Here is a 25,998-nt window from a genome sequence, read left to right as displayed (position 1 = left end):
GGGGCAGCAGAGAACAAGATTACTGGACTGTTTTTCGTTCAACACTTTGAAGCCTGTAAGGCTTCTGGAACTAGTGACATTTTGTTGGGTTTTGATGCTTTAAGTAGAACTGTTAGATTATGTGCCAAGGTAGCCAATTTTGGAATACGCCAAATATAATATCCAATTAATCTTAAGAAGGAACAGAAAGCTTTCTTAATATTTAGGCTTGATGAGATGTCAAAACTGTTTTTTTTGGGTTGTATGTAAGCCTGCTTGGCCGATTGACGTAAATGCTGTGATCAAATGTTGATGATGTGATTTCCAGTCATAACTGTTTACCATCATTTTGCATCTAAATGAGTAACAGCAATCTCTAAGTGATTCTAACATAAAATGTATCAACACCCAAGGCTTGGCAGGTGAGCGAAGTAGTCCAATATTAAGACTTTGAAGTGGTAAAAGGATAATACGTGTTGAAAAGGCAGTCTTAATTTTATCAGATTCAAAGTTAACTGCCAGTATCTTTTAGTCAGATAGATAGTGGATAAAAAAAAAGGGCAGAGCCTAGTTGTCCCAATAGTGCACCAATTCTGGGCATGAGGAAAGATATATATTGGACGACAGCATTCACTTAACGAAACTCAATGAAAAACATGATGGTTCCTTTGGGTTTTTGCACTAATACAATTGGTGAAAGCCACTTACTTATTGCTCTATTATGTGGGGCACAGTAAATATTCTATGTTCCACTTTATAAATAAATGTAGGTGTTTCTGCAAACCTATTGAGAAATTGCTCTAAAATATCCTGAACTTCTTGTTGCTATTACTCCGATAGATGATACCCTAAAAGTGGTTTTCAAACCTTCTCTATTTGTAAGTTAGGGAATTCTATGTCCCATGCACACTAACCTTATGTTATCCTGCACTGTGTATATTTTCAGAAGAATTTCTCTTTTTTTCATAGGTTGACATAATAACTTTGAGCATGTCCTTTTCAGGTTGAGTCTACCAGGCAGCACAAGTTGTCTGGTTCCAAAAGATCTATTTTATGCTTATCAATATCTTACAGGGGCTTAAAGCCTGCATATTGCTTACCATTGGTTTGCTTTATTGGCAGTCTCATTAGCTTACTTCTTATTCAGTGGAAGGCTTCCTCCCAGAGGTGGTCTAGCTTATATACACAGGTCTACGATATCCATGAAACAAACACATCTGTATCTATGTCCTCCTGCAAATACCTAAGGATCAACTTCAGAACCTACGAAAACTGTACGTGCACTCCCCACATGTTTTACTATCCGCTTTTGCAATACGGTCACAAACATGGAACAGATCATGGAGATCATCTCCTCCAAATAGGAGGAGATTAACAACCAGATTTTCCTTGGTGACTTCAGCTTTCATTGTAACAATTCCAGTAACCCTTCGGTGAACAGTTTTAAATTATTTCACCAGAACCTCTCCTTATCCAAGCCTGCAAAAGCCCTACCCATAATAAAGGTGCCATTTTAGATTTAATCATCGAAAAAGAAAAAACATGTTGATCGAATCCATCCTAACTTGAGATTGAACTTATCACCATTGCATTACCCTCTTCATAGCTGAAATAGCCGTTAACTCCAGGAGTCAACCCGTTAAAGCCAACCACTGGGTCTTAGACACCCGTAATGCCAACCCACTCATGATGACTGCTATTAGTAAAGTCAGCCTGCTCCCCCTCTCTAACATGCATGATGCTCATGACCTCACTGATCACTACATCAACTTCATGTAAAAAATTATGGGTTCCATTGCCCCCAAACAACTAAAAAGTGTCCCATCCAAAAGATCTAATCTTTGGTTCAACTGCAACCTCAACCTGGAACACCGATGCCTCAAACTTGCTGAAAGGGCTTAGAGACACACACCGTCAGAGCACCAACAATTGGCACATTAGAAATTCAAAAGCTGCTTTCCTACTTAACCAACTTGAAACAGCAATTAATCACCATACAAAACTGTTCAAACATGTAAAATACCAAACAATCGCAATGCCCCGTCTTTGAACAGCAAAATCCTACCTAATTATGAAACGTTTGCCTCCTTCTTTATTGATAAAACTATGCTAATCACCACTGACATACAGAAGGCCTTAGAACTCCTACTGTGCATAGCCCCTCACCCTTTCCCTCATGTTCAGGAAGACTGCTCAACTACCTCTCCTCACACACCTAAAAACAATGCTGTTTCGCCCAACTTGAAAACCTTTCAAAAAATTGACATCCCAAAACGTCTAACTTCACTAGAATACTCTAACCACCTCCATGACCCCCTTCCTTCAACCTTCTCAATGAGTTATTTCACCTCCTACATCCGTTATGGACTAGGGTTATCAATGGCTCACTTACCCAAGGCTCCTTACCTGACTGCTTAAAAAGTGGTCAGGTTACTCCTATCTTAAAAAAGCCCAACTCCAACCAGTCTGACCCCAACAACTACAGCCCCATTTCCAACATCCCCACTTTGACAAAACTATTAAAAAAATGTGTGCACCTACAGCTTCGCAATCACATTAAGCAACTCTAACTTCAGCTACTCAACTAATGTCAATCTGCTTTCAGAACAAGCCATAGCACCAAAACCGTCCTGGTCCACATTGTTAATGACGCTCTTCGCTCACTCGATCAGAATGAATCCTGTTTACTAATACTACTGGACCTGTCAGCGGCTTTCAACACTGTAAATCATGGAACCCTTCTAAACCTATTAGAACTCAGGATGGGTCTTTCCAGTACAGTGTTAAATGGTTGACTTAATTCCTACACAACAGATCTAAACAGGTGCTAATCAACCGCACTCAGTTACACTAGGCATCCCTCTAGGCTCCACTCTCTCCCAACACTGTTCAACTTGTACATAGAGCCCCTGGCCCAACTCCTCAAACTCTCACACATCTCTTACCACATGTATACAGATGATGCCCTACTCTACATGAAATTTGCCTCTCTCCCAATGACATCAGCATCCTAAATAACACCTTGACTGAAACGCAACATTGACTCATAACCACCTCAAACTTAATGCCCTCAAAACCAATTTTCTTCTGATCTCACCATCCAAGATTGCACATAGCATCACAGACTGGCTTCCACATCCTACTGCCTTGAACTGTACCCCACATACCATAGGCTCAGCCAAATCCCAAGGAATAATCTTGGACAATGCCCTCTCCATTCGACATCACATCAGTGCTGCTACCAGAGGAACTAACCTCCAACTTAATGCACTAAGGAAACAAAAACGTTTCCTTCCTATGGCAGATCTCATAACAGCGGTCCAATCACTTGTTCTATATAAACTAGACTATGGTGGCGTCGCCCTAGTAGGCCTCCCTAAAAGTAAGCTTGCACAGCTGAAAGCTACCTTGAAGGCAGCTGCAAAGCTCTTCCCCGGCTCAAAAGAATTTCGACCTCCATTCAATGAAATGGTTCCTATGAGGCAGGGATCCATCTTAAAATTGCCTGCATGACCCACAAAGTGCTGCACCACAACACTCCGTCCTATCTGGCCCAGACATTAACCCTATCTGGTGGAAACATATATTCTAGAAGCACAATTTTCCTACTACTTAAACCACAAAAATGTTTTAAAATAAGAAAACCTACAAGCAATCTTTTTCTGGAATTGCTCCCACAACCTGGAACTCCCTGCCTCCGGGGATCAGGAGTGATCCCTCCACTTTCATCAACAGGAATGATGTAAAAATTATACTAAGCAACGGATTCCTCTCACACTGAGGTCCTACCCCCTCTCCTCACTTGAGATGTCTACAGGCCTGTACAATGCTCTATTTTATCACACCTCATCCATATCACTGAGACTCTGGAAGTTCTCTGCTTTCCTAACCCCTGAACCACCGCCTTGACACCTTTAATACCCGCAGACACCAATACTTCCTAACGAAATTATGTTCCTATCTATCTCCCATTTATTTGCCTATGTAACTTTACAAAATGTATGTATTTACACTATATATACCAGTAATTGCTGTTGCAAAACTACCTTTCCCTAATAATGTAAAGCCCTCTGTCACACAAAATGGTCATGTTCGCACTATATAAAACTCAGAAATAAATAATACATTAATTTGACATTATAGTAGTTGTATGCCTTAACTTCATTAGTGTGTGTGAAGCATTTAAACATATTCATGAAATGTAATCACTGTAGAAACTAGCCTCAATTCCAAGATGACAAGTGGGGGATAACCATGTGCCTACAAAACATGTCTTTTAATAAAGAAAATAGGCTGAGGAAGTTGGAGTGCCGCTTACCTCCATTACCTCATAAACAAGGATGGCCTTGTAAAGAAACTCACTATACCTGCCCACCAAGGAGTAGACATCGTGTAAGATTGTGGTTATTGAAAAGTTCTGCAAATGACACTGCAACCCTTTTGTTTTGTACTTACTGTGATAAAGTACACATAAAACAATAGTCATTTTCCTGAATATTTACCTTTTATCCTTATTTCGCCTTCTTGCTGATTCCATCCACCTCTCATTTATTTTCCATACTTCTTGTTCACTAGACCAATTTGTTTGGGCCCCAGTCCACTGGATTCTAGGTGACCAGTAGGCTTTGCCAGAAAAGCACACACGCATCTTACAGAGACAACTTGTCCGAGCTGACACTAGTCACAGTTCAACAACATTTATATTTCCATACCTATTTGATTATCCACACCCGTCCTTAAATATGAAATATGAAAGCAATTTAATTCATTAAAACAAAATCTTTGCCTTACATTGCTGTTGCAGACATCTCCACTTGACGAGGCACAAGCATTTACTTCAGTGCAGGTCATTCCATCACCTTCATATCCAGGTTTACAAGTGCATCTAAAAATATGGAAGACAATATGAGCGGATCTAAGAAGTACATATTCATTATTATAATGCATTATGAGTCATTTTCATTGTGTTTGCTTAACTATTTAGGTAATACATTATTCACAAAAAAGGTTTAGCTATATAGTTTCATTATCCACCAAATCGTTATAGTTTCATGTATAGCTCTTAGACATACAGATGACTAATTCGACATGAATTAGGCTCTGATAGAGTGTTGATGTTATCTTGCATCTATCGTTACCAAATTCTACCCTAGAAAATGATTCTGACAATTATATACGGCTATGACAAATGTGTGAAAGTTTCATATACTGAGAAAAAATAAATTAGATGTGCAAAGTCTGATTTAGATACTGCATCATAAAAGCATGCAGAATGTTAGTATCTGCAATTTTTTGAATGACAAATAGTATAACATTACAGGTCGTGATAGATGATAGACTCTCTTTCAGACCTCAAGTAAACGCCCTATCCTCATCCATTCATTGGACGTTGAAAATCCTCCGGAAAGTCCTCCCGTTCCTACCAGAAGACTGCAAAAAAGCGGTGGTGGCGGCCCTAGTGCTGTCACGACTTGATTATTGCAATAGCCTACTCCTTGAAGCCCAGCAAGGAGTGCTCAACAAGCTGCAGATACTACAGAACGCAGCAGCTCGCCTTCTCACAGGCCTACCTAAGTTCGCCCCCATCTCGCAGGAATTGGTGAAGCTTCACTGGCTCCCAGTACGGAAGCGGATTTTATTCAAAACAATGTGTATTGTTTTTAAGGCAGTCCATGGAATTGGCCCACCATTCTTTGGGCAATATTTTCACTGGTACAGACCAGGGAGACTCCTCAGGTCTGCCGCGCTTGGGCTGATTAAGACCCCACGCATTAGGAAAGTGTGTTGGGGGGGCAGAAGTTTTTTTCGAGGGGCTGCTCTGGCCTGGAATGCCCTCCCGGTGGGCCTCCGACTGTCCACGGACCTTATGACGTTTTGGAGAAGCTTGAAAACGTGGTTGTTTACAAATTAAACCTGAGGCTTAGCTAGGGGAGCTATCATTACAGCGCTAGGACACCGTTCGGTAAGAGTGCGCTTTATAAATGTTAAAAATAAAATAAAATAAATAAATAAAATAAATGCTATGTTTTATGTGCATAGAACATTTTGAAAACCAGGGTAACATTGAGAGAATTGCTTTAACGACATGTAATTTTAATTGTGTTTAGCTGTGGGCAAATATGATCTAAATCCAGTAAAATAAGTAAAATGTGAAATTATATTAATGAAACAGGTAGAAGATGCACTAGGCTGAGAGAAAGCATGTTTTTCGTAAAGATTATGCAAAAAATATATATGACGGTTTTCAAAAGAAGAATTATAACTGCAAACTATTAAGGGATACATAATAATCTTAAAATGACACTGTGTACTTTGAATTTTTTAGTAGTATTTAATACTAACATATTAAGAGAGAGTCACAGGCAGGCATTGTATTTCCTAATTTGAAGAATTAATGTAATTTGAAACATATGACATTCGTATTTTAGCAAAGTTTTCATGCCTAAGCTGTTGTTCCATTTAGACCTCAAAGGGTTTGCTTTCTCATCTAGCATTAAGCTTGTGAAATGTGCCATCGGAAGCCTATGGGAATCTTTTGTAAACTTTCCACTTATGTTCTAGCCATCAATAGACTCTCTCCTTACTCAGTGGTGGCTGGCGAGATTAGAAAGTGGTAAGGCGTAAAAAAATGATTGTACTGCACTGCCGCGAGAGAGCGTAGCAAGCGAGCCCGAACAACCTACGGAGAGTTTTGGGGGGATTCTCCCCTTGAGAACAATTTGAAAAAAGAGTGGATAAATTGTGCATTTCCAAGCAAATTTGAGAATGCAGGAAGGTTAATAAGGCAATTGTTAATTTCCTTGCTATTTCCCTGTCAAGCAGCATCACGCCCCTGTACATCTCCCTTCTATGTTCATTGCCTTGCTATGTCCCTGTCAAACACCAGCACAACCTTGTATGTCTCTCTTCTATGTTCATCGCCTTCTAGTTGTATGAGTAAGTTTTATAATTTGTATATTGTTTGCTGGTGTATAGGACTACTCACTAACTATTCCTGTTGTAAACCTACAAGGTTATTCTGTGTAAGCTGTACTAGTAACTAATTATAAATCTACAATAACTATCGGTGTCTTGCACATAACTGTAAGATTATATAAAGTATAAATCTTCCTGGTGTATAGCTGTAGGATTACACTTTGTGTACCACTTCTTGATGTCTAAATGTGAGACCTGACTTTGTGTAAGTCTTTCTGGTGTATAATATAATACTACAGGTTGTGTAAGAGTCTCTAATTTATCACATTAGTGTTCGACTTGATATGCAACTTCTCGATTAAAATCCGTATAGCTAAACAGTTAGTAAAACAAATCTTAGTTTCATATTTGCCAATATTATGAAAATTAGGGTGCATGCTGTTAGATCAACTCTGTTTCTAAGAACTAAAGAAATGAGATGTGTAAACGTAGTGATATTAAATGCTTTGTGTTAACAAATTTAAGAAGCAAAGGGTTACTTTGGTTTTGACCCAGCACTGTGTAATAAGAGAGAATAATTCAAAATCTATTCAAGGATTTTGAAATATCGACATATGATAACTCATCCTAGCAAGCATAGTACAGCAGAATAGCAAAACACAGCAAAGCACATCATAACATAATTCAACGAAGCCAAACAAAATAACATACAACAACACATTATGGCACACTGTGACTTAATAACATGGGTTAATGTGACACGTCACAACACATTAACATAACAAATGACGCGGCATAGCATAACAAAGCATGGTATAGTTTAAGTAACTTAACATAGCATAGCATAGCTTAAAGCAGCATAACAAAATGTCACATAATATACCACCTCAACATACCGCACAACTCAACAGAACCCAACCCAACATAAGAGAAGCAGGCACCGGAGTCAGCTTACATTTCCTGCTGTTTTAACCACAAGTTACTGCGAGGCCGAAATGCAGGACACATCTTGCGTTTGCCAAGCCCTAAATGAATGTTGTGAAGTCAGACAGTGTCCACTATGGGACATCAGTGTTGACACAGTACACATCACCGTGGATGTTGCTTATAGACAATAAAGTGTTTACAGCGAGCGGGGCAGCAGCAGCGACTTTTAAAGGGAATTTAGGGAGAGTTGGATTATCACCATGTGTCATGCGTGTGTTAACAAATAATAAAATAACAGCATCAACATTAAGCAGACACTCATAACAAGACCAATAACAGGATCTGAAAGTGAATAACCATGGAAATGTATGAATCCAATATATTTAATGCCACCATTTTGTCCCCAAACATTAGCTTTCCAGTTTATACAAATACATATACTTTGCTATCAGAAACAGCAGCGACATTTGTGCCTAACGTCATGTTTGTGGAATTTTCTCATCTATGTCTTTCACTAAATAGTTTTGAAAAAAGCCATTCAGCAAGACCAAATTCTGAGATTTCCCTTACCACTTTTATCCATCTTTCATGCTTTCTCTCACAGTCTCTCTATCTCGAGCTTGTTCAATCGCTTTTGAGGTGTCTCACCCTCCATCCCTCCCTACTGCTCTGCATGCTTCTTGCTCTTTTCACCCCACCAATCATTCACCGAATCCACTCAGAGGGGCTGAGGCTCATGCCATGCTTCTTTCATGTTCCATCCCGCCAGCTGGCTGCAAAGGTGCCTTGATAAAGCAGCCTCATCATCCCGCCATGTGTTGCGACGAGCCGAAGAGTTACAATCTTCAAGGCGGCCTGAGCATGTCATGATAGAGAGACACTAATGAGACAGTTCCGTCTCTCTCCGGGGAAACCAAGTAAGTCTTGCGACCCCCTCTGCCCCAGAATGGGGAAGAAAAACACAGAGAGATGTGTGCTGGAATATTTATTGTCCTATCCATTAGCCTTAACAAGTTATTAATTGGTATATCTGCTATCTGCCAGTACTTCTCAACTTGGGAGTCCAGCAGTAAAAAGGCAATGCTGTATAAAGTGGCAGCTAGGCAAACCAGAGTTGTGCCTTTTAAAATGATAATGCTCCCTTGTCCCCTGTACTGCTTCAGCAACTTCCCACTCTACCTCACAAGAAAACTCTTTCTGGACTTTGACATGTGGCTTGGGGACCTCGTTAGTTACATTGGCAGCCACAAAGTGGCATTAGCCAAGCTGCAACTCGGGACTCCAACTCTGAACACTACTAACCAGTGGTTCAGCTACATCGGGTAAATTGATGGTTCACAGGGCTCTCATAAGATGGCACAGGGCAGGGCCCACTACAGCCCGAGCACATATTCTCACATGAGCCAGAATTGGAAGGGGGCAACCTCGGCTGGTACAGTTAGCCAAGAAATGCTTTCAAAGGAGTCTGCCCCTCACTAATGACAATAGTACCTTACACACCTCCTTTCTTCTTCTGGGCTTACCAAAACATAAGGGTAGTTTCTCTGCAGGTGAGCTAGGTCCCTGGAGTTAGGCCAGCATCACAATATTAGGCGACCTGTTTAAGGGTGGTCAACTCCTAACACTTGTCCTTATTCTGGAACAATTTACCATCCATAAATGTCAATTCTTGGCCTATAGAAATATGAACATAGATGCCAAACCATTTGGGAAATATCTACAGAGGAGCCTCAAACATTTGCCCTCATTCAGAGCCTATTCATGTTAGGCAGTAGCCTCAGACTAGTGAGCTGGATCAATAAAGACTTGGGGGAGGATATGCAGGTCCCGCTAAAGGGATTGCGCAAAGAGTGGGAAACAGAGAAGGGTATTATGTGACAGGGAATGGGAAAAGGTACTTGTGTATCCGTACTTGTGTATCCGTCCATGGTCTCTCACATTGCCAGATTCATATATAGCTCAATGTAACACCCTTTTTAAACTACTGGCTATTAGTCACTGGCATGCTCATTAGCATCACTGGCTGTCCCAAACTTGGGAGTTGGGAGGTCTGTGCCCTGGGTCCCTTCAAATATACTAAGAATGATAAGTTATGAGTTCCTAAACATGGCCCTATTGCTAACCAAGCAAACCATAACATTGAAGTGGAGAGCTCATGTGCCTCATTCTGTGGCAGTCTGATGGCACACATCGCTAAAGTAGGCCAAAGCTGAATGCAAAAGCCCTGAGAGGGGAGGAGGCCAAAGGCCTTAGGAAGCGCCTTATATGCAACAGACAGGACGACCTGCTCCTCAATTTCAAAAGCTTTGTGAAAGATACTTCCCCACAACAGTGCCTAGCCAGATAATTGGCAAGCCTACCACGAGGAACACTTTATGGGGTTACCCAACAGCCTCTCCCTTTAGCTCTTCCGTTTGGACGCCTGACATTGCATATTCAAGATCAATCCTCCACAACCCACTCCTCATACACTTCCCATTATTAGCGCACAGTTATTATCAACAACAGTCGTGGCCGGTGGAACATGGCAGTCACGGGTAGGGGACTTGCGGGGGTTGGGGATTATAATAAAAAAAATAAAGTTACATTACCGGGTCCTGAGAACCGTGCGCCTCAGGTCCAGGCAGTAGCAAGGTCCTAATAGAAAGCAGCCACAGGCAGGCTCCCTCCCCTAAGCCAATCACAACACTGTGATTGGTGAGGCACAGCGGAGAGCATTTTCTCTATGTAAGCTGCATGCAGCAGCCTACATAGAGAAAAAGGGAGAGTGCGCAAGACTGGTTTGGTCGGCCCCAGTCAGTACCCAATTGAAATACAGTGATCATAAGAAAATTGCAAGAAATGGATTACCTAATCTTTCCAGATTTGTATACTTTTATCAATCACATCATATCGCCAATGGAAGTAAATGATCCGACAAATTTGATAAGATAAGGGGAGTAAACCTGGAATATTGGGGTATAAATTGTCAAAACAAGGAAGAGCTACTGGCTTACACCATTGGCTCATGCTGCTACCACTCGTTTTGGGTGTTTTTGAGACTGATGAAGTGGATCCTTAGACATTAAGCGAACTGTGACACTGTCCTGCGTTGCTACAGGCTGGTAAGCAAGCGCAAGGAAAACCTTTTGTCTGAAGGGATTCCTGACACCTGCTGCGGTATTGTGCTGCAGAGCGGGCAGGGCAATGCCCTATCTTAGGACTAGAACTGGAAAAGTCAGAAACATATGATCTCTCACTAATTTGCTTTCTACCACAAACAACTGATTCTGCTTTGAAGCTTTCTCTATTCTCTATTCACAAATTTCCCTCGGCTGTGGAAGATATCACGTGTATGTGCTTTGATTGCAGTACAATTTGAATCGCTATAAATCTGATCTGTTTAATCATGCTTTTGCATTTCAGTACTCTTGAGGCATAGATATAGGGTCTATAAACATTTTCCTCCGTTGATTCTGCCTCATTACTTCTGTGTATTGAATCTGTCTCAAACTAAATTTTACAAAATGAGAAATGCTAGATTATGAAAGGTTATAGAAATGTGGTAACAATTATCTATTCCAGGTCCTCATATGATAACTGTTGATCACCGGATTATTCTAGTCCCTTGCAGAACGGAGCAAAACCCATCAGAGGACCTAAGAGAACTGGTGTTTGTAGCTGAGGTAAACGAGAGTGATAGGTTTCTAACTAACTTTCTTAACATAGATTCTGGAAGAAAAACACTGCAACAGCTGTCTACGATTAACACACATTCTATGCAATTCCCCTATAGAATATAACCGATCGCATGCAGCACTATGCGGCATCGACATTAGATGTGCCGTTTTGCACTCACAGAATTGTCTAGGCAAGGTCATCCCAGCACTCCTGCTATATCTGTGATCTAGATATGCTCAGAGACAGGTCGGTGTGCATTGCAAATCTAAGGATCACATTTCAATGCACATTCTTAATTATCCTTCCCACCCAGTCCCACATCACAAAGCTTATAAACTCGTACAGAATTATTCTACTAGTCAGGTCATAAATGTGCCATGTGGTATGCTGTTGAGTGAATACATTAAAAAAACAGTTGTATGGTGACATTGTAACAAGCTGTCTCTACCAAAGAAAGTGAAATCATTCCTCCCAGAAATTCACTTTAGAACTGCTATTTAAGCTCACACTCTCACATCTGGGTGGTGACAATGCTCTGCTCTACTGCCTCCCAGTCTCCACTTTGGCCTCCATAAAAGCATTTTATGTGCTATTAGACATATCATCAAGGTCGCGAAGAAACATGCCTATGCCGCTGGCTTCCCTTGCAAGCCTGCACCATCATCAAAAAAAGACGTATCATCTACAATGCCATCCTGAACAGCACACCTGCCCATCTTGCTGACAAGCTCACCTTTTCTGCTGACTCTCGGCACACCCTCAACCTGGAGCCTAATGACTGGAGACAAATAAATGCAAAAAAAGAAGAAACAGGGCAACATGCCTTCTCCATCGTTTCACCCAGGATCTGGAACAACATTTCAATATCCACCAGGACTACCCCAACACTGCTTCAATTTAGGAAAGAGGTGAAAACACACCTTCATAGAACACTATCATGATGCTGAAAAAGTCCACTTTTACCATTAGCTCTTTGAAACAAGATGTCATGATTCTTGATCCAGGCTCACCGGTTTATACTTGATGCATGCAGAGACGCCCTACTCTGAACTTCTGAGGTGCTCAAGGTTTCCGCTGCAGAAGAGGTCAGTAGTGCATGTAGAGAGTGCGTGCTGCAACATGTGAGGTTTTGTGTTAAGCACAGAAGTCGAATTAAGACTAACTACATTTACCACAGCGCAAGTGGACTCTGGTGTGACCATCTCGGATCCACTGAATATTAAATTCCCCATTTTTCAGATGGTTCCTTGCTAAGCACTTACTATGCTAAGTTGCTGCAACCAGAACTTGTAACTAGGAGTTTGGATTTCATCACACTTTCATCAAGCATCTCAGGGGAGTATTATGCACATGTGTAGGAGACTGAGAACTACTGGAGTCATGCTATCAAGGATTCCCTTAAGACCCCTCCTGTCCTACCTTAATTTTGTAGGTTAATAATGGGTATTTCCCTTTCCATTTAGGGGATATGTAACTAACACTCTTGTTGTATCGAGTTTCATCAGTAAGTGAGCTCACATTGGCGTGGGAGTAGGAGCGGCTCCCTGTAGTCACACATTATTCAAGATGAGACCGCTGCCTGGCATTGCATTGGATTTGGATTTGGATTGAGGGCTAAGGTAAACCAGCGGAAACATGTCGCCACTCATGCAGTAAGGAGGTGAGAACGGGTACTAATAATCTTCTTTCACCACCATCCTATCCTTTTTTTAACCCTGGCCGGGTAGTCCAGGAAAAAAGCAGAACTGCGGATATAACCGAGCTAGTTTTAGCAATCACACACTGCACATTTACTGTTTTGTTGATGCCGCAAATATTTTTATGTTTGTATTGTCTTCCCCTCCCCCTTGCTCCACCTAAGGCGTTAACAAGCCCGATGATGAAGCTTGTCACAATTTGTGAGTGAGAGCAGTTTTCACGCACTGAGCACATGCCACTTGCACTAAATTATTAAGCCACATCCTCCATTCCGACCTCTCTTTTGTGTGGATAGTGACAATTTGGGGAAGCCGGGGTAGGACGTTGTCCTCTACCCCCTTTAGAGTGGATTTAAAAGTTTAGTCGGACTCATAGTTGGTACTAAGGAACTCTGGTTTATGCTGCACCGAAATCGGTAAGTTGTTGGATAATGAGGAATAATGTTAGACATATGAAGTCCTGCAGAATCCTGATCATACAAAGATATCTTAGAATACTTCAAGTTAGGGCCATTGAAGGTTGTCAGCTACATATTAATGGAAGTGCAAAAGCTCTATTGGCTTGATCACACTTTGCTGTCATCAAGACCCATTACAGGCTACCTGGCCATTTTTAAAGGATATCGTTGGTATCTGTATAATGGTACTCTGTCAGTGATGACTTACTTACCAAGGATGTGGAAAGGCAGAAGGAGTGACAAGACTTCTCTGTAATGCATGATGAGGACAGCGTTTGAGAGCCGGGAATGAATGGTGTTGAAAGAAATCTTGGACCTTAAGCCTACCACTGATAATTGCTACAAACTGATGTTTGTGGACCATGGAACCAGGTTTTGAAAGACTATTCATTTAAGGAAGATCACCTCCACTTTAGTAGTGATGGCATCGTTTTGCATATTAACAAGGTACAGTGCGATTCATGTTGGACTACATAACAGAACTAAGAGGACATCACATTTACTCTGCTTTACATAAAGAGAGTGTCAGATGGATTTGGGATAAATTGGAAGTTATTTGTAGACATTAAATAAATCCTTGAAGGGCATGATTAGTGGAACGCATAAGCCCTGAGTAGGAAATGAGCTAGTCTTCTAGCATGCCCGTTATTTGTCAAACCTGGATCTACAAGGAAATTAAGATTTTCGACTCCTGAAGCCAGTTTTCAATTTTAAGAGAGTCCTCTGGACTGAAGAATACCCTGAATCGTGTTACAAAGCCCAATTAATATGTTTGGATGGATGATTTAACGGTCACCTATGTGAATTACAGTTCTATATTTTGTGTCATTCCAAAAGACCGCTTGGTTTACCTTAGGAAAGTGACCAAGGGACAGATAAGGCAAATTTATTTTGTTTATATGGTTTACTCAGTTGGCAGTTGGAAGATACAGCCTCCTAAATAAAAGGTCCAATCCAAAGTGGTCTGGGAAGCTCTCGAAAATTAGAAATATGTTAGTGTCATTGTAAGACTTACTTGGTAGCACAACCATTTTTGCGGGAGTTAAACAGAAATTGAGTTAAATTAACCATGAAAAAGACCACTTAAAACCAACTTAGCCCCTGATGACAAGAATTAACTTGAGGTCCTGAAGAAGGCATTTTCTAAAGTCCCTGTGCTGGAGGCCCATGACTACAGTAAGGAATTAATCATCCCAACAAGTCCATGAAAACATGAACTTGGGGAAGAGCTACCTCAACGCATTGAGAATAGGGAGGGCCAATATGTAGGATCAAGGCATGAGCTTACTTCTTAGGGAACAGGGTTGGTTGCCTTTAAGAGGAATTCTTTATCTGTAGTTTGGACATTGAAAAAATCTTAGCTAATTTTGCATGGCTTTCACTTCACCTTCCAATCTGGCCAAATGCTGCTCAAGTGGCTAATGCAAAAGAAGGAAGAAAATCCAAACCTCACGGTGTGGACAATATCTCTTCAATGATTAGTCGCTGTTATAGAGAATAAACATGTGGCTCATTATGCTAGTGAATGTGTGCCTCTACGGTTCGTCTACTGGATGGAGAGAACCTTAAAGAGCATGGACACAGTCACGGGGCCAGATGTACTAAGAATGGATTTGGCGAAAGTGGTTGAAAATTGGGCACCGACTTTTATCAAATTAATTTTATTTTTGGACACTGAGCTATACACTAATAGTTCAGTTCTCAAAATACTGATTCCTAGTGGTTTACAATTCTACGTACCTCATGAATATTAATGTGGTAGGTCGCAAATTGCGAAACACTCTGATTTGCTGCCGTCACAGTGATGGTCTCTAACAAAGAAGGGGGACTGATAGGGCTTATTAACGGGGTCCAGCATACGAGCCCAGTCAATACGTTACACAAAGAGTATGCCCTTTCCCAAGGCGGACAACGAGTTACGAGCAAAAAAGATTGGACAATCCAAATAAACTTTTCTAAGCTCAACTCCCACAATGTGACCACATTGTGAGAGTTAAGCCTAGTTCCACTGGACCATAGAGCCAGAGAGCGGCCACTCTGTTTTCTTTTAAGAAGGTGGATAACCACTCTAATAAAAACTTTATTTGGATTGTCCAACCTTTTTTAACGTCACTCACCCACATAACATCTACACTGTTTTTTAGGGCCCTCACACCCACAGGACCATACGGCAAGGAACAAAAGATCTTCGCCAAAGAGACCCTTTATGGGTGCCCGTCGAGTATTGCAGCGCCGACCCGACAAAGAGCAAGTCCATATGATGAAGCATGACACCTAGCTTGCTGCGTGTGTGAGGACTCTAGTTCAGAAAAAAAGGATTTCCCTCCTCCTGCCTCTGTAACTCATTGTCCGCCTTGGGGAACGGCATACTCTTCGTGTAACGTATCACAATGACGGTGGCATGCTGACCACCATGGCTGGGATGGCTTTTAAATAAAGCAATGTTATTTTTCTGGAAATGAGTACTCATAAAAAATATTTTTTTCAACATTCTCAAAGATGAAGGGACCTCTTCTTGTTTACGAATGCCTTACTGCTTCCTTTCAGTAGTTCGTAAAAGATTAATAATTTTGTACAGACCAAAAGGCCATTTTGCTGCCGCAACCTGACCGATTATGGGAATCAGTCCATTGGGGACTTAAAAAATGCTTTGTATATCTGGTCTCTGGTCCTAATAAAGATAAGGGTTTGGGTCATGTATGGAACACCATCTGGCCCATGTGCTCCCACAGATTACTTTTGTGGCTATTTTTGCCTCCTCTTCCCATCCTTTTGTTCAATGGATTCCACTTTTAAGAAAGCTTCAGCCACACTGGTAAAAGAGGGAATGCACAGTTTTCTGGACCTGGTTGTGGGCACCCGGGAGTTTGATAGTTTGTTAATAGTACACAAGGAAAGTTAATATATGTGATTTTTTTTTAGATTGTCCTACCTATCAGTGGGCAACTTTGAAATGTTCGATTCATCTTGCTCTTGAACAAAAACATCTGTTACATCGGAGGTGCGCTCCCGGAGTGAAGAGAGCATATCACAGATCAGGAATAATAGGGGTGGCCACAGATGCCCAAACCCCACCTTTTGTGGGAGTTTGAATTAGCCTGACATGAAGTGAGGTAATCAATAAAAAGTGTCTTGGGAGCAGCAGTTAACAACAGCAGTCAAACTGTGTAGTGTGCCGTTATTTTCTAATACTTGGGATTCTGTAATCCTTGTATAAACGCCAGTATCTAGCTTCTTCATAATCAGTGACTTGTAACACACCCAGTCATTGATTATACAGAAAAGGCATCAGTCCTATACTATTATAAGTTATTACAGTCGAGTTCTGACGTTCAAATGCCTGCTGCAAGAGCCAGCAGCTGAGGTGAAAGTCAGGTCATGTCACAGAGTGTAATTGAAGCAGCTGTTTAAAGCAACCAAAACAGAAAGTTGCTTTGCTTACTTCTGCTACCTGTTTATTTCTGCACTCATTAGCTAGTTGGAGAAATTATAGCATATTTTTACACATTCCTAGCTAGTGCAGCTTTTTTTTTAACTGACTTCTATTGAACTGTTTCTAATATCTATTTGTATAAAAAAAGAACATGTTTTTGATGTGTTTAATTTTACACTAGAGGTTTTATTTTTATTCTTCATGTTTGGAAACATGTTCACTGTCTCATATCAAAGAGCTACACACCAAGGTTTTAAGTAGTTTGTGAGAAAGGTGATGGTGTGACCATGTATTTCTATGGGAGTAAGAACACCCTAGCGCACATAAGAATATTGCAATTCAGCTTGGAGTTCCATAACGTTATAAAGGAACTCTATATGGTTATGGAACTCCTCACTGACTTGCAATAACCTTACACTGTAGGGCAAAGGGTACTTTAACCCTTATATAATAGCGTGATGCCTCTGCCAAGGACCTCACAAGCATTATGAGGAGAACAATTGGTTATGAGCCTTGTGCAGTTAACGTATGAAAGAAAACACAAATTCATATTGCAAGAAATTGGGTTACTGGTTGAGGGGGTTGAAACCCTTCTCAAGAAACAACCACGATTCTCCTTGGGTGAAATCACAAACAAACCATAAATTAACCCTTGCTCAACCCTCAGGTAGCTTGGCACAAGTCCAGGCCGAACGTGATCGAGTGCTGGCCGGCTACATTGACCCAGTTAGGCCTGCCAAACAAAGTACCTTGAATCCAGGTTGCAGAGCTATGCATGGATCTGCGAAGATGTGCAGCGCAGTAGAGGTAAAGTGTTGGTTCCGAGATGCAACGCGGCTCTGGTGCGAGGTCCTGATGCATTGTTGTCGAGAATCCTGTCAATGGGGCTTGCAGTGGAAGGCTAGTGTTGAGGATGCGAGGCAAAGTGAAGATGATGAGTCGGTTCTGATGAGAGGTGAAGCTGTGCTGCAGAAATTCAGCGTCATTCTCAAGGCTGCCATTGATGAGGGATGCAAGGAGCTTGCAGAAGGAAAGCATTGTGCAGCATTGGCTAGAGAAGGGGATGCGTCAGTCTCAGATGTGGGATGCAGCAGCGATGCGTGTCTTTTGCAACAGGTTCAATCCATGCAACAGAGTTGATGCGTCGGTTTTGCTCGAAGATGCACTGCTGAGCCAAGGAGATGCATCGGTTCTACTTTGGAATGCATCGCTCAGCAGAGGAGGTGTCAGTTGCACCGGAAAAACACCTTGGGCCCACTCCGAAGGATTCAGGACTGGGGTAACATAACTTGGTAGGGCAGACTCACAGATTGCAGAGTCCAGATGCAGAAGCAGGTTGGTTGGAATTCAGATCAGGAAGCCAGCTAGCTAGACCTTGGAGTCACTCTGAGGTTCTGGGTTCAAGAGATGTAGGTCCAGTCCTTTTTACCCAGGCCAAAGGGCAGGAGGCCAGCACAGTAAGGCAGCAGTCCAGCAAGTAAGTAGCCCGGCACAGCAGCAGTACAGCAGAGTGGCAGCCCTTCAGCAGCACATTAGTCCTTCTTCTTGGCAGTGTATCCCCAGGTCCAGAAGTGTACTGAGTTGGTGTCTGAAGTCCATTATTTATTTATGTATTCCCAGGTGCGCCTTTGAATTGGGAGAGAAGTTTCTAGAGGTTTCCCGTTGAAGTCCCAGGCATCCTATCTTCCCTGTCAAGCCTCAAGATTAAGTGCATCGAGTATGCAGCCCTTTGTATGGATGCAGGACACAGTCTATTCAACTGAAAGTAGGACTGGATCCTGCCCCACCCTCCTATCCTGCCAATGAAGGCCCATCCACGCACATCTAAGCTCTCTATTTTGTGCAGGTGTCTAGCAGAAATACACAATACCTAACTGTCAGCTACATCCAGTCATATGACCAGAGACAGGCTACAGGCACTACAAGGCTAAGGCAGGAAAATGCTAACTTTCTAAAAGTTGCATTTTAAAAATTGCAATTCAAAATACACCTTCATCATAAGTTAGGATTTTCCATTACAGTTCCAAAGACACCAAACATAAACTGGCTACCTGCTTCAATTTGGAAAATTACAGTTTTTTAAATGTAATTAGGTAACTCCAATGTTATCCTATGGGAGAGGTAGGCCTTGCAGTACTGAAAAACATATGTAAGAGTTTTTCACTACCAGGGTATGCAAAACTTAAAAGTACATGAGCTACATTTTAAATACATTGCACCCTGCTGTGTGGACTGTTTACGGTCTGCTCTAGGGGTTACTTATATGTATTAAAAAAGAAGGTTTAAAAAGGAAGATAACACCCTGTCAGAAGGTCTATTTTGCCAGGTTGAACTGGAAGTTTAAAAACTGCACATAAGAGCTACAATGGCAGGCCTGAGGCATGTTTAAAGGGCTCCTTAAGTGGGCAGCACAATAATTGCTGCAGGCCTACTTATAGTATTTATTTTACAGGTTTGGGTACATTTAGCACCACTTTACTAGGGACTTATAGGTAAATTAAATATGTATTATTTATCCCAATTGGGGATACACTAATGTTACCATGTTTTAAGGTGTGAGCACAAGCACTTTAGCATTGGTTCGCAGTGGTAAAGTGTGCAAAGTCCTAAGGCCTGCAAAAACGAGATCAGCAAAAAGTGGAGAAGGAAGGCAAAAGGTTGAGGGCAAGACCACCCAAAGGCTGACAGATCGAACACATATATTAAGACCTTTTTGGTGGCAGCTCAGATCTACCGTATATTTTTTCAGACTAGAGACACGTCTGAATGAAAAGTGCGATTGATGGTAACTTGTACAGAACATTTTGAAATGTTAAAGATTAGCAGAGGTGACCTTCACTGGGCACTTGGCTATACCTGCCGCTGCGCTCCCACCTCCGTCCTGGACTGTGAAAGCATGTCATTTAGTCTGGAACTATCACCTAATACAAATTTTTCCGGAGCATTGGTCTACCGCCCTCCTGGGTCGGTTAAACAGTTTATAGACTCCGTGCCCGCAGCAGTTGCAGACCTTGCGGCCACCTCTGCCAATTTTACACTGCTGGGCGATTTAAATATGCACTTCGAAGACACTGGTGACCATGCGGCCCAAGAACTAATTGCGGGCCTGTCTGCATTACAGCTAACCCAGCTTGTTCTTCTACCTACACATGTGAAAGGGCATTTGCTGGACCCTGTATTTAGTAACTGCCCCGATCTGGTAACAGAGCCCCCTATTGCGCTCCCGTGGACTGACCATCGACTAGTCCCGCTAACCTGGTACATCTACAAACCTCCTGCCCTTACGACAGGACTACGGGACGCACGAAATTGGTCTAAACTTCCAATAGATAAGTGGACCGATGAACTACAAGCTACAATGCCTACCACTACTACAGATCCTTCGGTAGCTAATGATGCATTCAATAATTGGATAACTAGATCGTTGAACACCATACTCCCAGTCAAAACAACTCGGGCTAAAAGATCCAGGATCTCGGCCCCGTGGTATTCTGAGGAGCTCAGGGAGATTAAACGCAAGTGCAAAAGGTTAGAGAGGAAATGGCGGCTGGGCTATATTGATTCAGATAAAACTCTATATAGAAATTCCATCAGAGACTATAAGCTGGAGATTAAGAAAGCTCAATCTCGGTATTATACGCAAAAGATCTCTGAAGCTAGATCTAACTCCAAGGAGATTTACCGAATTGTAAAAAGTCTCACTGTCCTCCCCCAGCCCCCTATAAATAGTGATAACTTACAGACTCGTTGTAATGAGATGGCCGATTTTTTCTATATTAAAGTAGACTCTATCTACTCTTCGTTTCCAACCAGCCACTCAGATATCCCAGTAGCCACTCTGGTGCACCCCAAACATGACACGATAGACAATGTGTCACCTGTGCTGGAGAATTTCCCTCTGTTGCACTTGGACTTATTAGCCACCTTAATGCCCCAGGTTAAATCGGGCTCCCCCAGTGATCCCGCCCCCCCGAGCTTTTTAAAGGCTGTTAGTCATACTATCCTTCCAGTCATACTGAAGGTACTTAATGCCTCAATCTCTACCAGTATAGTTCCATCTGCATGGAAAGAGGCTAGGGTGAGAGCACTCGTTAAGAAGCCTAACATGGAAATTAACAACTTCAGTAACTATCGCCCAATTTCCTTGCTACCTTGGGTCAGTAAGTTATTGGAAAAATATATCAACAGCCTCTTGACCGATTTCTTAGAGAAGAACCATCTGCTTGATCCCTCACAAACTGGTTTTCGCCCCAAGCATGGGACAGAATCCGCCTTATTGGCGGTCCTGGAGGAAACAAGAGGCATCTTGGATCGGGGAGGATCGGTGGCAGTCATCCTCCTCGATCGGAGTGCCGCTTTTGACACTGTAAACCATGAAATCCTATTGCAGCGTCTCCAGGACATTGGGATTCAAGGAGGAGCGTTGGAGTGGCTTAGGTCCTTCTTGACCGATAGAAATTTTCAGGTCTTTGAGGGAAACACCACCTCCACTAGCAGACCCCTGGACTGCGGAGTTCCGCAGGGTTCCTCGCTTAGCCCGACGTTGTTTAACGTATACATGAGGCCGCTGGCTGGGATCGTCCACCCATATGGTATCACGATCATAACCTATGCGGACGATACCCAGCTGGTGGTCTCTTTGACGCGGGTCGAGGACCCTGCGGGCACGGTGGACCTAGTGGGCTGTCTAAGTGAAGTCAACAGCTGGATGACCCTGTCTTGTCTCAAACCTAATGGGGACAAGACAGAGGTCATGCTGCTGGGAAGCTCTGTTCCATCTGCGGTTGACCAGATCTGGCCAGCCTGCTTGGGCCCTCCCCAGTCCCCAAGGATGCTATTAAGAGCTTAGGCATTTGGCTGGACAAGTCCCTAACGTTTGATCATCAAGCTGTCGTGCTATCCGCCACCTGTTTTGGCCTCATTAGAATGTTGAGGAAGATCCTCCCCCTACTACCATTTGAGGTTAAACAAACTGTTGTACAGGGACTGATTCTTTCCAGACTAGACTTTGGAAATGCCCTTTATCTTGGAGTCCCAGACTTCATACTGAGGAAACTACAGGTGATCCAAAACTGTGCGGCCCGGACCCTGCTTCAAATCCCCCGTAGGACTTCTGTCAAACCCGGTTTAATAAGACTGCACTGGCTCCCGGTTACGGATAGGATTAGTTTTAAATCCCTCTGTGTTGCTCATCAGTCATTCTGGGAAACTGGCCCAGCGTTTAGTCGCTCCTTAATCATCCCTTACCTCCCTAGCAGACAGCTACGGTCTACCAATGCTTTCCGTGCTGTTGTGCCAAAGGTCAAACGGTCTAGGTCGGGAGGCCGCTCTTTTCCCCTGAATGCTGCCAGGCTATGGAACAGCATACCCCTGTATTTAAGGTCCAACTCAGATCTCACCTCCTTTAGAAAGCACCTGAAAACTTTTTTGTTTAATAAATAGATCCGTTTTCCTTGTTTCTGCTACTTGCCCAGATGTCTGTACACTGTCAGTCATAGCGCTTGGATGCCTCTGGGCAGCTATCTGCGCTTTATAAAACACTTTTCATTTCATTTCATTTCATGAAACCAATGAAAAATAAGATCATTTTAAATGTTGTTGCTGAGAGAGAATGAACTTCGCCTGGGGACAGACCAAGAGCACAGAAGGGGTGGCAACAAATGTGTTATTTGCTCAGGTGGGATAGACCTGACCGAGGGTGAGTTTGGGCTTCCCTTGAGTAACATAGTAGTGTAAACAAAGAGTGCCATTGTTTGTGGGTGTGCATAACAAGGGTAATGCAGAGAGGCGAGGGAGATGGCCCAATAAGAGAAAACACGGGAGTGTGTTTAGTATGTCAAGAGGGAAGTGTGTTTAGTATGACAAGAGAGGAGCATGAAGTCCTTAGATTACCAAAGATCCCTGAATATGCTGCGCTATTCACGAGCTGCAGTCTGGCATTCTGCGAGGCCCACGTCATCTCCAGAGAAAAGACAACAGCGAGCACACAGAGCGGGTATGATAATCTGACAGCCACTCTCTTTTATGCAGCATCAGGACACCTGGAGAAAGAGCCAGGTTGCTAAACGCTCTGGGCTGCAGAAATACGGACGTATGTCACTGATAACAAAAACCATTTGTGAAAATTAATTTTAAAAATCTGTTAAGAATGTAAGTGGGCATTACACTCTCTTCCCCTTCACAATCAACACTGGGGCATGATGCAGGTGCGTTTGATTTGTTGGTTTCACCAGTGGCAAGGGCAGGTGTTAATATTGCTGCACTGCGTTAAGCACAAACCCCCAAGGGCTAAATATACTGTATAGGGTATACAACCTTTACCACGCAACTTTTACAACGCAGGAACCTTGACCACGCATACCATTACAACGCTGGTATTTACAACGCAGGTACTTTTACAACGCATACCATTACAACGTAAGTATTGGTAAGTATATAATTTTATTTAAAATATTTTAGGTTTGGGTTTTGGGTAAATGGGTATTTTTAGGGTTCAGGGTCAGTTTTCAGTTTTTGGGTAAAGGGGTATTTTTAGGGTTCAGGGTCAGTTTTCAGTTTTTGGGTAAAGGGGTATTTTTAGGGTTCAGGGTCAGTTTTCAGTTTTTGGGTAAAGGGGTATTTTTAGGGTTCAGGGTCAGATTTCAGTTTTTGGGTACAGGGGTATTTTTAGGGTTCAGGGTCAGTTTTCAGTTTTTGGGTAAAGGGGTATTTTTAGGGTTCAGGGTCAGTTTTCAGTTTTTGGGTACAGGGGTATTTTTAGGGTTCAGGGTCAGTTTTCAGTTTTTGGGGTACAGGGGTATTTTTAGGGTTCAGGGTCAGTTTTCAGTTTTTGGGGTGCAGGGGTATTTTTAGGGTTCAGGGTCAGTTTTCAGTTTTTGGGGTGCAGGGGTATTTTTAGGGTTCAGGGTCAGTTTTCAGTTTTTGGGGTACAGGGGTATTTTTAGGGTTCAGGGCTGGGTTTGGGTTTTGGGGTTCAGGGGTATTTTTAGGTTTTAGGGCTGGGTTTGGGTTTTGGGGTACAGGGGTATTTTTAACATATATATTTAAAAATTAATAATTAAATATTAATATAAATAATTAAAATATTAAATATTAAAATAATAATTTATTAATTTAAAAAAATATTATTAATAATTATTTTACCATATTATTTACTTACCTATACTTACGTTGTAATGGTATGCGTTGTAATAGTACCTGCGTTGTAAATACCAGCGTTGTAATGGTATGCGTGGTAAAGGGTCCTGCTTTGTAAAAAATGCGTGGTAATGGTCTGCGTGGTAAAAGTCCGCGTTGTAACGTCATATATCCCTGTATAGTCGTCTGAATGTCAGGCCGAACTGTACAAAATTGTTTTACAGTTTGTGCAGTGAGCAAAGCAGGTCAAGGTACCGACGGTGGACACTCCTGCTAAAATGAGGAGGGAAATGTAATATTTGCAAGCACATAGGGTGGGGGAAGTATTCATTTTGAATGCAACATTGTATGGTGACTCTTTAATAGTTACAAGTGTCAGTCGAGATGATATCATGCCCATGAGTCATTTGGTGCCTGCATTGGTGCATGTGTTGTGGTGGATTACACAGCAGAAGGCACACACATGTTATGAACACGTGATGCACTGCGTGGCATGGGGTTTCATGGGATGCAATGTGCCTATGTATAGTTCATGGATTATTATTATATTCATCACATTAGGAATTGTTCAGCACGTTTGGCCATTAACGAAGCTGAATGTGTGTCCCATAAATGCTTGTGTTTATTGCACGACGGATTATTATTTTTTGGGAATCTGCATTTAGTAGCGGTATAAATCATGTTTGCCATACAAAACTGGCTAAAAGTCCCTATAAACTGTATGGTAGTGCAAGAAGGTACTTACTGTGCAGCACCGCTACTGAAATCGCATGTTGCATGTGCATGACAAAAGGTGATCTGGGGTCCACATGGTTTGGTCTGTGTGTCACAGTTTCTCCCAGAATATCCGGGGCGGCACGTCCCGCTCATGCACCTTCCATCGCTCTGCACTCGGTTGTCACACCTCCCGTGTAAACAGGAACATTCTACGGACAGGGAAAAGGAGAGTTATTCAAAATGCATAATTACCCACAGTGGATAGCCGGGACAAAGTCAAGACCTTACGCAGTGGCATTGGCCTGATGTCAGTATGTATGACCATCCAGAATGCAACAGTCATTGTAGACTTCCTGAAACGCACCCACATCTCCTCTCAACTAAAACCCGTACACTGGCTCCCATCAGCAAACAATGCCAATTCAAAGTACTCACACATGCCTACAAAGCCCTCCATAACAAGGGTCCAGCCTACCTCAACCACAGGGTAAACTTCCAGCTAGTTGTTAATTTTGTGAAAAAGTAAGTGCCGGGGTTTTCTTCACGAGGCAGCCTGCACCAGCCCATTGCTCCTATTAGCGCTGCCTATAACAGAACTAATTATTAACCATGAAACCCCACAAGTGGGGAGAGGATGTGGCGTAATGGCCAGTGCTGCCAACTTTGGAGCAGGGGAGCCACTTTCGAGTCTCGGCGTAGCCTCAACATCCTGTGATTCTGGGCAAATCACTGAGGGCTGATTTACAAACCCTCTGCGCCACCAGTACGTCACTTTTTGTGATGTACTGGAGGCGCATTTCACATCTTCATATTTACAAGTAGATGAAAAGCCACCCTGCGTGACTTTACCTCCCCTTGTAAATATGGCCCCTTCACACGCAGCACTTTACGTGGAAGGGGCATTCCATGGGTGTTGCTGTGGGTGTTCCCACGTAACACCCATGGAACGAGACACATTTCCAGATTAAAGAGGGATCTTTAAATCTGGAAATGCGTGTCAATACTACGCCGCCCCACGGGAGGGGTAGTGAGGCGCAACAAGGAGAATTTTTTTTATTTCTCCTAGTTTTTTCCT

At 42.4% G+C, this 25,998-nt stretch overlaps 1 protein-coding gene across 1 annotated transcript in view; it reads right to left on the bottom strand.

Annotated features, from left to right (window-relative positions):
* Positions 1–25,998, bottom strand: part of STAB2 (stabilin 2) — a 944,658-nt gene that overhangs the window by 534,717 nt on the left and 383,943 nt on the right. Inside the window, exons 23-24 of the mRNA XM_078674824.1 lie at positions 24,952–25,132; positions 4,771–4,864 (exon numbers count right to left, since the gene is read on the bottom strand). Coding sequence (XP_078530950.1) covers positions 4,771–4,864; positions 24,952–25,132 — 275 coding nt within the window. The remainder of the gene's footprint in view (positions 1–4,770; positions 4,865–24,951; positions 25,133–25,998) is intronic.

Source organism: Lissotriton helveticus, chromosome 1_1, assembly GCF_964261635.1.
Source record: "Lissotriton helveticus chromosome 1_1, aLisHel1.1, whole genome shotgun sequence".
In the NCBI taxonomy this organism is placed as follows: domain Eukaryota; kingdom Metazoa; phylum Chordata; class Amphibia; order Caudata; family Salamandridae; genus Lissotriton; species Lissotriton helveticus.
The sequence above is the reverse complement of the archived record's forward strand: the minus strand, read 5'-3'. Positions and strand labels throughout refer to the sequence as shown.